Source organism: Pseudorca crassidens, chromosome 18, assembly GCF_039906515.1.
Source record: "Pseudorca crassidens isolate mPseCra1 chromosome 18, mPseCra1.hap1, whole genome shotgun sequence".
Classification (NCBI taxonomy): domain Eukaryota; kingdom Metazoa; phylum Chordata; class Mammalia; order Artiodactyla; family Delphinidae; genus Pseudorca; species Pseudorca crassidens.
This window is the reverse complement of record NC_090313.1, coordinates 42,485,483-42,502,335: the sequence shown is the minus strand read 5'-3', so window position 1 is coordinate 42,502,335 and position 16,853 is coordinate 42,485,483. Positions and strand designations below refer to the sequence as shown.

At 39.0% G+C, this 16,853-nt stretch overlaps 1 protein-coding gene across 7 annotated transcripts in view; it reads left to right on the top strand.

The window, feature by feature from the left end:
* Positions 1-739: 739 nt before the first annotated feature.
* PCDH9 (protocadherin 9) overlaps positions 740-16,853 on the top strand; it is a 966,004-nt gene continuing 949,890 nt past the window's right edge. For 3 of the 7 annotated variants that reach the window (XM_067712925.1, XM_067712924.1, XM_067712928.1), the window contains exons 1-2: positions 741-1,477; positions 2,745-5,915. In XM_067712925.1, coding sequence (XP_067569026.1) covers positions 2,880-5,915 — 3,036 coding nt within the window. In that variant the 5' untranslated portion in view covers positions 741-1,477; positions 2,745-2,879. Of the gene's footprint in view, positions 1,478-2,744; positions 5,916-16,853 lie in introns of all 7 variants that reach the window. The other 4 variants (XM_067712923.1, XM_067712926.1, XM_067712929.1 and 1 more) reach the window with 2 other exon arrangements.

The window sequence follows — 16,853 nt, the reverse complement described above, 5'->3', positions numbered from 1 at the left end:
GAAGTGCAAGGACAGCCTGGATCGGCCGCCGCGGCCCGTCCTGCTACTGGAGACAAGACTTCGCCCCGCTAAGCAGACTGGCCTAGGGCTGACTAGGGTGACTAGGGGATCCCAGAGGCTGTCATTTTCCCTTTCTCCCGGCAGCTTCCGTCACCCTGCACGTAAGGAGGGCTCAAATTAATTTTCTTTCCGGTCTTGATTGAGATTCGAATATCCTCCGTCCCGACCTTTCCTATCCGCCCTCTCTGCCCTTCTTGCCAATGTCCTCGCCAGCAAAAGCCTCTAGTTGCGGCACCGGGAATGTAGCCCGTTTAACGCGCTCCGGGGATCTGCTGGGCCGTGCTCTCCTCCGAGGGCCGACAGTGAGTCTTGGACCCCGGGTGGACTCTCCCATCTGTGCATTTTGGTCCCTCCATTTAGCAAAGAGAAGTGTGGAACGTGCGCCGGCAGCTGAGCCGCCTCGGCATCCCCCAACCGCCCGCAACGGTGCCCGAGGCTGCCGGATCCCCGCCCGCACGCCCGGCCGGCCTCCCGCTCCCCCTGCTCGTGCGACCGCCGGGTCTCGGCCGCTCGCTGCCCTGTGCCGTCCGGAGCAGCCGCCAGCCCCTCAGCGCCCGTGAGAGCCCCGTCCGCGGGGGCCTGGGGAGCGTCGCCTTTTTCCTCCCGGGCAGGACCCTGCTGGGCATGCTCAGTGCACCTCCTGGAACCCGGCTCTCCCGGGGCCAGGATCGGGTCTCCGGGTTTTCGCGGCTGCCGAGGGGGCGATGGGGAGGAGAGGCTGGCAGATAGTCAGCGCCTTGTTCCACGCCCAGCTGCGGCCGCCCGCACCGCAAGATACGGGCCAATCAGGGGCCGGGGGAGGGGCTTAGGCCGTCACGCCCTCCCTCTGGGTTATTGAGAGTTCTATCAAGAAATTCAGTTCAGAGAGAGAAGAGAGAGAAGGAGAGAGGGGCAAAGGAGAAGGGAGAGAGGGAGAGCGTGCCAGACAGGAAGGAGCGCCCTAGAGTCTCCGAAGCACGAAAGAGATAACCAATTAGGAATTTTCGGGCACTGTCACCCACCCCGAGAGCAGCCAGAGACTAACCATCACCCCAACTCTGACGTTTCCTACAAGAAGTTAGAGACTTAAGCAGTATTGACATCGGAGGGAAATGGTATGTTTGATGCTGTGGAAAATACCCCCGAGCTGAAGAAGTGCAACTGGATGTTGTGTGTGCGTTAAATACCAGAAGAGCTCAGACCCCGTGGGTAATAGAGACGAAATGTGGAGAGAATGACTAACGACAAATCTGTGAATTTGTTCTCTGGAGTTGCTAATTTGCCAGCCCGAAGCAACACATTTTACAAGGAGGAAACGTTTTGCTGCTTCTGATTTCTCCCAAAACTGGTGCTACCAGACGCATGGCTTTCTATATGTTGGAACAGCTCATTTCTAACTGCAGCATACCGGGAAAGGGGAAAGGTTGAGGCAACTAACGTAAGTGTAAAGTTTCGCATGCACAATTGTAAATTTTGTGTTTAGATATGTCCTCGGTGTAGACGAGGGATGTTTGTAGTTGGGTAGACTGTTGGGGCAGAGCTCACCTACTAGGCTGTATCTGCATCCCTACCTGCATCACTCTGCCGGAACTAATCGCGGGCATCAGCTACCGTGCAGCCTAATGCCGAGAAGATTAGAGCCTGGGTACTGACCAGTTCTACTCAAGTAGGTAGCTGTCTGGAGCCTTGCACCCGTTTAAATTGCAGTTAGGAGGGCATCTAAGCAGAAGGCTTTTTACCTGCGTTATTGAGTTGCAGTATTTACGTGTGGCCGATGTTACTAATAGTACAACCGGAGATCGGGGTTAAGAAACTGCGTTTTTTTCCTCTCTTTTATGCTCAGTAGAAAATATTGTGCTGTTACATGGAAATGTTAGCTGCGTTTCAATTATACCTTGGCACTCTCTTCCACCTCTAGGATAAGGAATCTTATGTTATTATATATATTCTAAAAGTTTTAATGTGTTTCTTAATTCTAATGGTGATAATTTGGCAACATGGAGAAATGAGAGCAAGGTCTGGGTAAGAAACTGAAGGTCTTGGTATTGTGCTTTTAGGCAATGAGGTTATACAGTGGCCAGAGACTTGCTTCTGTCGCTGCAGCAGCATGTCCGGATGCTTGCTTCCCAGTAAAATTGTATTTAGAAGGCAGTTGAAGAACTGGGAGGAAAGAAAAAAGATAGTCTTTTTAGAAGAAAGAGATGACTCAGTGTGGCAGAGAAGAAAACGCATCACGTATGACATGTGAGAAAGCAATTAGCAGGAACCATAGCTAAGTTAGTGTTTTTCACTGGCTCCCCAAAAAACTAAGGGAGGTCGGTTAGAAGCCAGGAGGCGGGTAAGCCGGGGGGAGGGGGGGTGTGAATGGGAGGAGATGGGGGGTGGGGGCGTGGTGGTGGTGGTGGAGGCAAGAGGAGAACAAGAATGCATGTTTTGAATTAAACAGTATCCTGAAAACAGTGTGGGTGAATACAGGTAAAAATAGCAGCTGTCTTTAATTCAAAAGTAGATAATTTCATTTTCTCTGGGCAAATGCAACAAGCCTGGGATATTTAGTATTTTTATCCACAGAGTTAAGTTGCAAACAGTGGCAGAACAAACTGCCATGTTTACTAATATGCAGTGGGAAAATGTGTTGTGATATTTCGTGACTGTGTGCTTTTGTTTACTGAAGAATAATATTGTCTATATGATTGTGTTGACAGTGGCTGTCTCCAAATAAGTCATGAGATGTAATGCATCCTCCAGCCCATGCACGCTTCCTCTTGCAATTTGTGCATCATTCCTCAGTGGAAACCTTTAAACCCTAAAACCCAGGAAAAGAAAATAAATACATTATCATGGACCTGAGGGATTTTTACCTGTTGGCTGCTCTGATTGCCTGCTTAAGGCTGGATTCTGCAATAGCTCAAGAACTTATTTACACTATTAGAGAGGAATTGCCTGAAAATGTGCCCATAGGAAACATACCAAAGGATCTGAACATTTCTCACATCAATGCTGCCACAGGGACCAGCGCTAGCCTTGTCTACAGACTGGTTTCTAAAGCTGGGGATGCCCCTTTGGTGAAAGTATCCAGTAGCACTGGCGAAATTTTCACGACCTCCAATAGAATAGACAGAGAAAAACTCTGTGCTGGAGCCTCTTACGATGAGGAGAATGAGTGTTTCTTTGAACTTGAGGTGGTGATCCTCCCCAATGATTTTTTCAGGCTGATCAAAATTAAAATAATTGTCAAGGATACCAATGATAATGCCCCCATGTTTCCATCTCCTGTCATCAATATTTCCATCCCAGAAAACACTTTGATCAACAGCCGCTTTCCAATTCCATCAGCAACAGATCCTGACACAGGCTTCAATGGTGTACAGCATTATGAATTGTTAAATGGGCAGAGTGTTTTTGGACTGGATATCGTGGAAACTCCGGAAGGAGAGAAGTGGCCACAATTGATTGTTCAGCAAAACTTGGACAGAGAACAGAAAGATACCTATGTGATGAAAATCAAAGTAGAGGATGGAGGCACTCCACAGAAATCCAGCACAGCCATACTGCAGATCACAGTAAGTGATGTAAATGACAACAGGCCAGTGTTTAAAGAGGGTCAAGTGGAGGTGCACATTCCAGAGAATGCTCCCGTAGGCACCTCTGTAATTCAGCTCCATGCCACTGATGCAGATATAGGCAGTAATGCTGAAATCCGGTACATTTTTGGTGCCCAGGTCGCCCCTGCAACCAAGAGACTCTTTGCTTTAAATAATACTACTGGGTTGATTACAGTTCAGAGGTCCTTAGATCGAGAGGAGACAGCCATTCACAAAGTGACAGTGCTGGCCAGTGATGGCAGCTCCACTCCCGCTCGAGCAACGGTTACCATCAATGTTACTGATGTAAATGATAACCCTCCAAACATAGACCTCAGGTACATTATAAGTCCCATCAATGGCACAGTGTATTTGTCTGAGAAAGATCCTGTCAATACAAAGATCGCCCTAATTACAGTTTCAGATAAGGACACAGATGTGAATGGCAAAGTGATCTGTTTTATTGAAAGAGAGGTCCCGTTTCATTTGAAGGCAGTATACGACAACCAATATTTGTTAGAGACCTCCTCTTTGTTGGACTATGAGGGCACCAAAGAATTCAGCTTTAAAATTGTTGCTTCTGATTCTGGGAAGCCCAGTTTAAATCAGACTGCTCTGGTAAGGGTTAAGCTTGAGGATGAAAATGACAACCCACCAATTTTCAACCAGCCTGTAATTGAGCTGTCAGTTTCTGAAAACAACCGACGTGGGTTGTACTTAACAACTATTAGTGCCACAGATGAAGACAGTGGGAAAAATGCAGATATTGTTTATCAGCTTGGACCGAATGCCTCCTTCTTTGATCTGGACCGAAAGACAGGAGTTTTGACAGCCTCCAGAGTCTTTGACAGAGAAGAACAAGAAAGATTCATTTTTACAGTAACTGCCAGGGACAATGGGACCCCTCCCCTCCAAAGCCAAGCGGCTGTGATAGTTACTGTTCTGGATGAGAATGACAATAGCCCCAAGTTTACTCATAATCATTTTCAATTTTTTGTGTCTGAGAATCTGCCAAAGTATAGTACCGTGGGGGTAATCACAGTGACAGATGCAGATGCTGGAGAGAATAAAGCTGTGACTCTTTCCATTTTAAATGACAATGATAATTTTGTGTTGGATCCCTATTCTGGAGTCATAAAGTCAAATGTCTCATTTGACAGAGAGCAGCAGAGTTCCTACACTTTCGATGTCAAAGCCACTGATGGGGGACAACCACCCCGTTCCTCTACTGCAAAAGTAACTATAAATGTCATGGATGTCAATGACAATAGTCCAGTTGTCATTTCGCCACCTTCTAATACTTCTTTTAAGTTGGTGCCTCTCTCAGCCATTCCTGGCTCCGTGATAGCAGAAGTTTTTGCAGTGGATATTGACACTGGGATGAATGCTGAACTTAAGTATACAATTGTGAGTGGGAACAACAAAGGCCTGTTTCGGATTGATCCAGTAACAGGTAACATCACTCTGGAAGAAAAACCAGCACCTACTGATGTGGGCTTGCACCGATTGGTGGTCAACATAAGTGACCTGGGATACCCTAAGTCTCTGCACACACTTGTGCTTGTTTTTCTTTATGTTAATGACACTGCTGGCAATGCCTCCTATATCTATGACTTGATTCGCAGGACTATGGAGACCCCATTGGACAGGAACATAGGTGATAGCAGCCAACCCTATCAAAACGAGGACTATCTCACCATCATGATTGCCATTGTCGCAGGTGCCATGGTGGTCATCGTCGTGATCTTCGTCACCGTTCTGGTGCGCTGTCGCCATGCATCAAGATTCAAAGCAGCTCAGAGGAGCAAGCAAGGTGCCGAATGGATGTCCCCCAACCAGGAGAACAAACAAAACAAGAAAAAGAAAAGGAAGAAAAGAAAGTCTCCCAAGAGCTCTCTTTTGAACTTTGTTACCATCGAAGAGTCCAAACCCGATGATGCAGTTCACGAACCCATCAATGGGACAATAAGCCTGCCGGCTGAGCTGGAAGAGCAAAGCATAGGTAGATTTGACTGGGGTCCGGCACCTCCAACCACCTTCAAGCCGAACAGCCCTGACCTGGCCAAGCACTACAAATCCGCTTCTCCACAGCCCGCTTTCCATCTTAAACCAGACACTCCGGTTTCTGTGAAAAAGCATCACGTGATTCAGGAGCTCCCGTTGGACAACACCTTTGTCGGGGGTTGTGACACCCTTTCCAAACGCTCTTCCACTAGTTCAGATCACTTCAGTGCCTCAGAGTGCAGTTCCCAAGGAGGCTTCAAGACAAAGGGCCCCTTACACACCAGACAGGTAAATGAGCACTTTTACTGGTCTATAAGTACTGCATACAAGTGCCCAGTCAACCAGTATTAACGTGCCAGTGTGTCTCTTGTTTTGGTCTAACTTTAGCTTAGTTATAAAGAGGGGAAAAAAAACTTGACCCCTTTTCTATTCCTCTGGGGCTCAGTCAAGAATTTTTAGAACAGCTTTGAAATTTCTGAGTTCTGAGAATTATTTAAACTCCCAGTTTCCTTCAAATGGCAAAAGATGAAAAGAGGAAATTATTCCAAAATGTCCCAAGATAACATTTGCTGAAGAATAAAACCTGTCCTGATAGGCCAAATTCTGCTCCTGGGGTTTCCAAATTGACTGCTTCAAGATTTTCACATTACCATTTGATCTCAAAAGTCACCTTCAAATCTCAAGTTTTAAATGATGTTTGAAGGTGTGACTATAATTATGTTACAGCTGTGGTTGCTAAAGGGGTTAATTTTTTTTTAGTCTCTAAAAAAGATAGTAGAATATTAAATGTATATCAGCTGTGAAGCACATGATTGTTGATAGATTGCGACTAAGCCATATAGGAAGTCTTCTCTTTAATTTCAGATGATTTTATTGTAATATAGTAAATTGGGGGTTGAATAGAAAGATTTGCAGATTGTCCACAATGGCCAAAGTACTCTTTCAAAAAAAAAAAGAAAAGAAAAGAAGAAGGAATACTTTCTCCCTAATAGAACTGGTTTATACAGAAAAGAATGAATCCATTGTAAATATTCTCTCATCTTAGTAATGCATAAGTGATCTGTCTTAACTCATTTTAAACTGTGAAATATGCCATATGAAGAGGGATTAAGAGGCTGAGAAACTCATATTTCAACCAAATCCAGAATTAGTTTTTCTTAGGTCTAATAATTCCTTGTTAATAAAGATTTAAATGCAGCGCTGTCTAATTTATTTCACTGGTGCTTGTCTGTTGCCATGAAATTTGAGTGTCAATAATAGCCTGTAGATGGCACTAGGGTATCATGTCCCTTGTGCTGGCCAGCTGCCAATCCCACAGTAGCAAGGAAAGGGAGAGGGAAAGATCAAGCTGGTACTATGGCCAAAGATACCTTTTATTTAATGATAGTTGCTCTGGAGCAACTAGCATGTCAGTTCATTTGCTTGCTCTTTTGTGATCAGCTTTCACACACCAACTTTCTAGGATTTTGTAATCCAAGTTCTTTGTTGGTATTGAGTCCACCTATGGTGATGACCCATCTGAATTTGTTAAAAATAAGGAACATACAGATTTTAGAGAATCAAGTAAAGCAAGATAAATTTTCAGGATAGTATTGACAGTCATTGCTTTGTATTTGAAAAGTCAAGAGTTTTTCTTTTTTTCCTGTGGTGGTGGGACTGGTGAGAATGGTCTATTGAAACTCTGTCTCTCACCATCCAATGTTTGTTGCTCTGCAGTGACTTTAAGGTTTCATGGTAGTAAGATATTTATTAAAATCATTTTGGCAGTGAATCACAGAGATTCGTTCAGAACATTAAGTATAACGCCTACGATTTTACAACTAAAATCTACATTTCTTAAAAGATTAAATATCTACAGCATTTAGAAAGTACAAGAGCTTGAATGCACAGGATGAAAGGAATTAAAATAAGTCAGTTTGGAGGTTCTAGAGGAGAATACGGAAGTTACTGGATATACATAGAGTTTGGAATAAGTTATTTTCATGTTAACTTCATGAGCTTTTTAAAAGAGGTTTGATGTTTTAAAGTTAAGAAAATATCTGAGTTTAGTAGAGGTTTATAAGTGTTGGTAAATAGTTAATCATGATGATAAAAGTAACTTTTGAAACTAAGTGGATTTAAATATAAAGTTGCTATTTTAATGAAAAGAAAACATGGCTTTTTATTATTTGCTTTTAATGGGAAAGTCACTCAAAATACTGATGATATTTTATGATTTGCATAATATCTTGAAAAATATAACACGATTTAAAACTTTTCATATAAAATCTGAAATTTGTTTTCCGAAGAAACATGCTGATATTATTCCCACGTCGTCATCTTTCTTTTCATATTATGTGTGGTGGGTATTATGAGCATTGATGTACAGACACACTTTTTCTGACTTCTTCCCCAAAGTTGAATCTATATATAGTACAGTGACATAAACGTTAAGTGCATTTCAGCAAAGTATGGGAAAGATCTTTTGTCGAGGCTTAGTCAGTCATAGGAAATTTGTTTGTATGATGTAATCTTTGAAATAAGATGCTGAGTAATTCTCTAACTGGAACTAAAGTGCATTTTAGACATTCCTTGAGACCATGTGTTACTATGCTGTTCTCCTTGTAGGCATTTCAGTGTTCAAATGTAGCTATAATTCACTATTATGGTAAAGAGCTACTGAAATGGCTTTTCTTATTTACACCTTTTAGAAGTTTTCATGCTGAGAAAGAAAAATTGCAGTGTTGTAGAAAAGGAATACTTCTGGAAGTAAGGACAGGTGATGGTGATAGAAATGTGTACAATTTTACTATGAAAGAGGCATATTTTCTATGAATGAAGAACACACATATATATATACTATCCTTTAAATTATTTTTTCACTGAACTATATGGCTGTTATTAAAGATGTCCTAGTTAAGCTAAAAAGTAAAAATTCTTTTTTTTAGCTCCTTCACTTCAACTAGTGGCTTCACATAAATACAAAATGTGCTCCTGAAGCAACACAATTTTGAAAAAGTGGGGCTTATTACAACAAAAGCTTTCAAAGGAATTTATAAACTAAGGTATAATCTGTGAAGATTTTTAGTTGAGTGGGCAAAGATTGCTGTTAACAGAAACACATTTTCACTTTATGGTGCTAGTTGAAGTGAGTAAAATGCAAGATTCTTGAGCAAAGGGTTAACAAACTTAAATATCATGAGTTTGTATTGTCTGTACAATGAAAACATAATGTCTGACATTTACACCATGAGTTTGGTTATAGTGCATTGATTCTTATTTTGTCTGACTTTTTTCCCCCTGCTGTTTCCCCTCATGTGTTATAAAACACTCATAAACCACGTTCCTCAACCACTCTACTTTACTAAACTTTCATTTTCCTTGAATATAACAAATCTGTCACTGAATCTTCCACAAATTATTTTTTATGAATTTTTGGAAGTATCCTTAATATTCACAGATTGAATGAAATGTCCCTTTTTTAAAGAGCTAAATTATATCTTGATATTTTTTCATAAATAAACAAAGTTCACTGTTATAAGGTTGAGAAGATGACAACATTATCATTTCCAGTAGGGCTTTAAATGACAAAGCTCATTGGCATATTTTCTCTAAAAGGAAAATATCTCCTTAATAAGTATGATTTTTAAAATATAATATTAAGTTTTCAAATTTTAAGGTGTCTCAGAAGCATTTGGAATGTTTCTTAAATCATGAGTTGTTGGTCCCTAATCCCAGAGGTTAGGTTCAGTATCACTAGGGTCAAGCCTGAAAATTTGCATTGCTGACAAGATCCTAGGTGATACCGATGCTGCCAATCCAGGGACCACACTTTGAGACCCACTGCCTCAGCATATTGGGACGAGAAATGTCAGCCCCTTTCCCTTTCAGATTATCATTTCCAGAGGACCTGTTTTTGCATACTCCAACTCTCAGCTCTTATTGAAAGCAGTTTTATTGTAGCTGGAGGCTTTACAGTTAGCTGTTTATTGCTGTTTCCCAACCTGGTTGACAGCATTTGGGGAATTAATTTTCTTGGCCCCATTGTGCTTTTTGCAGGGGTATAAATGAAAATGTTAAAGAATTTAAAAAGTGACCTATTTACACTTGACAACTTCTTATGGTAATAAAACAATTTGTAATAGTTGTACTGTGAGTTTGGTTTGGGGTAAACAGTTACGTTTAATTTTCTAAATGAAATGCTTATTTTAGAGCTTAAACATCCTTACTTTAACTTTTCACAATCTAGAGTATTTGCTCATATATACATTTGTGTATATATTGAAGAAATTATATATTGAAAATGTGTTTGCATGCCATACTCAAGTGTATACATATACTTTTACAGCATAAAGGGAATTACTTTATTCCCAATCATTCAGAGATACTATATTACTTTTATGATTACTTCTCATTTTTGAGACTCCCACTGCAGCTGTTACTGAAATGCTGTTATGTCATGCAAAATGCACAAGATAGTCATAGAATTTCTATTTAGAACAGTAAGAAAGAAAAATGAAATTGAAAGTGAAGGGAGCAAATGTTAACTAATGTGAAGCTAGCAAAAACTTTAAGATATTTTAAACTGTTAAATTTTGCAGTATACTGTGAGGGATGAACATAGGTGGCATATGGAAAAAAATTGCTCCTCAAGATGCAAATTATATTTAAAATGTTATCAGTTGTGATTTTTGTTTCTACTCCTTTGCTAAGTGATCTATGTCATGAAATTAGTAGATACCCAGACCCCTTGGATATTCATTCAGGAATTTGAAATGAGCGTGGGCCATCCATTCAGCCTGGCTACCTTTCCTCTTGGTTTTGTGAGACAAATATTTTATATATTTTTTCAGTTTGATACACCTAAGGTATAACATTGAAGTTACATTTTAGCCTTTGTTGCTAATAACATTAAGGAGAATAAAAGTAAAAAGTTACCACTGTATTGGGCATGGACATGTCTACTGATTACTGAACATTTGTTAACATAGAGAAAATAATTTCAGTAGTTAAACTATTCTATTATCTTATTTTTTTTTAATTTTGTTGCAATGAATTCTATATATATGCAACACCATAAACTGATGTTCCCTTAGCTTCAGATTAGTCATCCTCATGTTGTCACAGAACAGGCTTTGGCATCATTAAAATTACCTTGTAAATATTGTACTTATACTAATGTGTTATATTCTTATGGTATATGCATAGTCTTGTTAGTTAAATATTTCAAGCTAAAATTTATCTTCTCATAATAGTACAAATTAAAATATAATACATGAAATAGTAAAACAGAATTTGGACTTAATACAAAAGCTCAAATCTAAAATCAGATTTCCTCATAACCAGTTTTGAATTATTTGACTCTTAAAGTTTCATTTTCTTATTGACATATAGGAGATGTATTTAAGTTACACCCAAAATATTAGAAATGACATCTTCATGAATTATTTTTCACATTACATTATTTTACATGACAGTACTGAGATAGGAAAATAAAACCTTTAAATTATCTTCTTATAAGCTCTGTTTTCACAATTATTTTTAATATGTTATTTAGATTGTTCGATTTCTAAATTTTGCGGGTTTGGAGTGGGGTAATGCAGAAATCCACCAAATGGGAAAAGCTATAGTGCTTGTGTTGGTCCAGCAGTACCAGATTGAGTGTTTGCAGAATTTGAGACCATGTCAACTGCATGGCTCATCTTTAGTACTTTCTCAGTTTGATTTTGTCAGAGTTGAGCTCTTAGCTTGCATGCAGTTAAAACAGGCAAAAAGACAACTGTGGATTGTTTACCACTTTCACTTAAAATCCTTGCAGTAAGTTTTCTCTGAATTTAGTCTGGTGTTTTCTTGAAGGGGACCCTCTGTTGAAACTATAAATTTGTCTCGGTAATATTAACACATCAGTTAATATCATATATTTCATGTAGTTGGAAACTAAGCAAGAATTGTTTTATGTGTATTTTTAAGTTTTTGCTTTCCTGACAGCTGATTTTATGTTTAATATATTTCTCAGAATTTATTACATACCAGAGCCCTAAAATTTATATCAAGTTTGTTGAAATATGACACTAATCACAGACCAGGTATTCGTGAAAATTCAAGAATGCAAGTCAACAAGGGGCTCGCTTTAAAGTTGTAAGTATCTAGAGGCATAGGAGTCATGTTCAATAAGTAATAATGCTAATGTGTTATGGCCTTTTTAAAGGTTAGCTCCCCTAAAATTTATATCGGATCACAAAAGCAAATCCAAATGTAGAAATATGACGTCTCAATTACAAAAAGAAATATACTTCACTGTTTAAGATTTCATGAGTTATTTCAGATAGCTGTTAAATCTGTCCAACATTTCATTGGAAAGGAACACATGCTTTTTGCCTTTGTTTGATACAAACCTATTGGGCTGTCAGCCATCAGAAATATAGAACAAGAAAGATATATTACCATGATTGACATTTTGGTTTTGATTTATATTCTTTTTTTCCCTAAGTCAAGATTCATTAAAATGTGAAGTTCATAAATAAGTTCTACCCATTCCTTAACAGTAAAGAATGATGGCAGGAATAAACTGGGAAAACAACCCATACGTAATCTCTCTCACTCATATTGTTGTCCTATAGGCAGTTTGTTGCCTATAGAAAAGAATAGTGGCAGAATTGGAATTTTCTGAGCCATAATATATAACTTTAAAGCATTCAGAACTTGAAGTCATTCATTAAGGATTTGTTTTTACATACTTATCCATTATTTAAATGGCATGTGAAAATATTTCCCCCCTATCTTTATTGGTTTGATTGATTACAGTGCTATACACACACATCACATTTAAAATGATGGACTTGGGACCACCTGTATAGCTGGGAGTGGTGAAGATACATGCACAGGCAAGATCTGTGAAGCACATTTGATTGATTCTTTCTAGTCATTTTACACTAATTATCCCGGAATTCCTTGAGAAAATATATGAAATTAACTTATCTGTTATTGAAAGGAGTATACTATAGCCTCACCACTCATTAATTTATGTAGATGTTGGGGGCTTCCCTGGTGGTGCAGTGATTAAGAATCCGCCTGCCAATGCAGGGGACACGGATTTGAGCCCTGGTCCAGGAGGATCCCACATGCCGTGGAGCAACCAGGTCTGTGTGCCACAGCTGCTGAGCCTGCGCTCTAGAGCCCACACGCCTAGATCCCGTGCTCTAGAGCCCGCACGCCTAGAGCCCGTGCTCTAGAGCCCGCACGCCTAGAGCCCGTGCTCCGCAACAGGAGAAGCCACTGCAATGAGAAGCCCGTGCACCGCAGCAAAGAGTAGCCCCCGCTCGCCTCAACTAGAGAAAAGCCCGGGTGCAGCAACGAAGACCCAGTGTAGCCAAAAATAAAATAAATATTAAAAAAAAAAAAAACACCATTCACTTTACAGCAGTGCACCATATATACTCAATAAATATTTGTTAATAAAAAAAATATGTAGATGTTTAATTATGTAGGCTGCAGGAAGGAATGGAAATTTGTTCAGTTTTACCATGTTTGTATAATATCTTGTATTTTAACATTCTTCCTTAGTTTGTCTTTCTATCTGACCATCTCTACATTTTGGTATTATGCAGCTTTGTTAATATCCAGGCTCTGGCCTTTTTCAGTCTGTTAGCAGTTAAGAAATACTCTAATCCCTTCCAGGATATTGAGAAACTAATGGATTGCAGAGTATTTGGGTCTTTAAGCTTCAATTGTAAATGGTATGAAGAATTGTCATTGAGCTGATATTTGCATATATCTCTTCCAGTGCTAGTTATTTTGCCTCCTTTTTTTCCTCCTAATCTTCAGCTTTCATTCTAAGAATATCTATTTTAGTCGGAAATAAGCATGCCAGTGATAGAAATTTGGGATTCACTTCCAAATGAATGCCATCACAGACAGGGAAGTTCTGGCACATTTTGCATACATCGGTATGAACACAGTGAACCCTTCATAAGCTCTTAGATTGCAGGAAATCAGTGCTGAAAATTAAATGGAGTTTTAAAGATTTGCAAAGTAGAGAGCTTTGTATAATGCTGGTATTGCCGGTGCCTATTAAATATGAAGTAAAGGCTTTGTAATACAACTAGCTAACAAATTCCCTTCCACATTAGAGTGATTTATACCTTAGGGAATTAGTCTTGCCTATTTTTTCCAAATGCAGAAATATTGGATGTGTCTGAAAGAATAAAATCTCAAATACATGCCTTAGAATGAACAGATTTGCTCTTGGATAATTCTGATTATTCAAGATAGATGTTGCAGGCACTCTCATACTTACTCGTGGTACCTCTGTCCATGGTGTGGCCTTCACCTCTCCTAGAAGAATCTCCCAATTGTGTGTATATACTCTCCTCTAAACATAAATCAGATTATAACCCTAGGTATCTATAAAACTGTAGCATTACCATAATGAAGAGGGCTGGCTAATAAGTGAGTGCTTTGATCCTCAAAGGAATTGCTATTGAGTCATTTCTCAAACTGTATTTTTAGAATTCACCTTTCTCCATTTGTAAACAGTGTGTATTTGGAGCACAGCAACTCATTCCAGACATACATGGGTTTCAATATATTTACTTTTATGACAGGGTTCAGTAAAATGCCTCACAGTTCTTCAATGCTTAATGTCTTTGACAGGACAGGTCCTGTTAGATATAAAATCAGTGGAAATAGCCATGCCTATTTTTTAAAGATTTTACAAATCCTATATTTTTGCCTACTAGAAAACATATATATAATCCATGTGCAGACCACAGTAGGTACTATGGACTTGTTGAGAATCATCACAGATGATTGATTTTGAAAACGAAACAGTTTTTGTGCAAGACAATAGCAACTGCAATTCAGTAAATGAGGATTTTTTCCTCATTAAATAAACCTCAAGAAGGAGAAGCATGGAAACACAGGATATATATAATGAAGATGTATCTTTTATAGGAAGACAGTGTCTTCTGCTGACTGGAGTTCCCTTGTAGATCTTTTCTTGAGGAAAAAAAGTGCTGGTGCTTTTTTTGGATTTGGAGGTTGCAACCAACCTGTGCCTCCATGTGATAGCAGCTGCATGCTGAGGACTTTCAAATACACAGCTGCATAGGATTCTCAGGAAAGTTCTTGTAGGGGGTGCAAGTGACAAATGGAGACAAAATGGAGTGAGTTCTGAGTTGTGAGTTGATGCCCGCCTGTGTCATATATTCATGCCATTGAACCGATTTTCACATTGGAAGCCTGGAATCACAGTAGCCTTCCTTGTTTGTCAGCTGTGAACGCACCTGGACTGGCAGCTTTTCTTTGCTTCATTTCTTGTCATTCTTTAGGTGGACTTTGTTCACTTATGTTACCTCATATACATCCGCTTTCTTAATTTCTAGATATATTTTTAAATGACAATGACACCAACTTATTTCTGTGTATCTTCCCTCCAAAAAAAAGAAATCAAACAGAAATATTTTGCTCTAGAACATCCATAAAGGGTCAAATAAAACATCCACAATGTGTCCATTCTTCCTAGAAACAGAAAATCTCTATTTATGTTTTTCCTTTGCAATTTTCAAAATTGTTTTTTTTATACTGATAACATTTGCAAAGTTAAGAAATCATAATAAATTTAGCTGTATAGATTAATAATGTTTCAATGCATGCAAATTTCCAATATAAAAAAAGATGTCAGAATTTTTATGAAAATACTTTTTTTTGCTACACACTGAAGTGAGTATCAAAATTACATTAAACCATAATAAAAACAGATAAAGTCTTCAGGATATTTTAGTTTGACATGAACTCATTTTCATTCACGGTCTTGACCCCAGAATCTGCCAAGCAGTGATGGCAAACTATGCTGAATTCACTGATTGATTTTTAAACATGGTAATAATTAAGAAGGATCATTTTGACACCTAAAGTCTCTGTTTTAGACAATTAAATTCTGCTTTAGCTAAGGGTTATTGACTTCTGGATGATACTGGGAGCAGCACTCCTCAGGGTTTAAACTATTCCTACAGGACCATCTGTTATTGGCGGGGCTGAGTAGCCTCTCCAGCCATGCAGTGTCAACCCCAGGTGTATATTCAGGATCATTCAAAACACAACCCAGGTTCCTCATGATCTTTCAGTCTCAAATGACAACTAAGTTAATAAAATACTGGTATATCATAACTTAAAGCTTAATAATTAAGGAGAATATAAGAAAGTCCCTCGAAGTAGAGACAATGTCTTACTTACCTTTGTATTTCTAAGACTAAACTTACAACAGCTCCTAAAAGAGTGAACTTCGTAGTCATTCAGTAAATGTTTACCCAATGAGAGTGATCAGCTGATATTGGAATCATGCCTTATATATGCATATTTCCATTGATAATCTCTATAACAACTACAGAAAGAAGACATTACCATTCTTATTAAACTTATATAGAGACTGAGAGACAGAAAATGTGTTTTTTTCAAGTCACATGGCTAAAGCATTTATTTCCAGTTTAGAACCTTACCTCTGCACTGGTATTTCTTCCTCATATGTGCCTACTTTTACTTGAAAAACACTATTTTTAGGCCAGATATAAGTTTGAAACATTTTCTTCATTAGGGACATTATGCAATTCATTGCACCCAAAATTGTTCTTCCTGCAATACCTCCCAGTAAACTAACTCTAGACCATAAGATTAAACTGTGGTAAGCATATGACGACGAGGCCTAAACAAATAAAGTATATATGGGGAGAGTTCTGATTGTCTGGTTTCAGCTACTGTCCCTATTTTCTTCTGCAACAGCTGGGACTTGATGACAAACTCTCTAGTTAGGTTTAAGGGTTTTTTTGGGTTTTGGGTTTTTTTTTTGGTGGCTGACGAGTCCCCATAGTCTCTAATCTAAGAAATTTTGATCTCCCTAGACACCTCCATTCATATTTCTGGAGGTCCAGTGAAGACCAACTAACCTAACCTCATCCTATAGATGAGCAAGTGTAAGCATTCTTAGACTCTGCATTTTGACATTTTGATTTTTGTAAACAGTGAAATATAATTAACACCTTTATATGCTTTATCAGTGTCTTGACTCACTAGTGATTTCTGCATTTGTATGAGAGAGAGAGAGAGAGAGAGAAGCAGAGGGTTAAAAAACCGCTGATTCTAATTAGAGATATCTGTGGTTTCCGTTTTCTCCCTCACTTCTTCCACACCACTGTGTCTGCCCATCATAATATCTTTATTCATGTTAGGTTATAATAAGAAGGGAAAGAATGA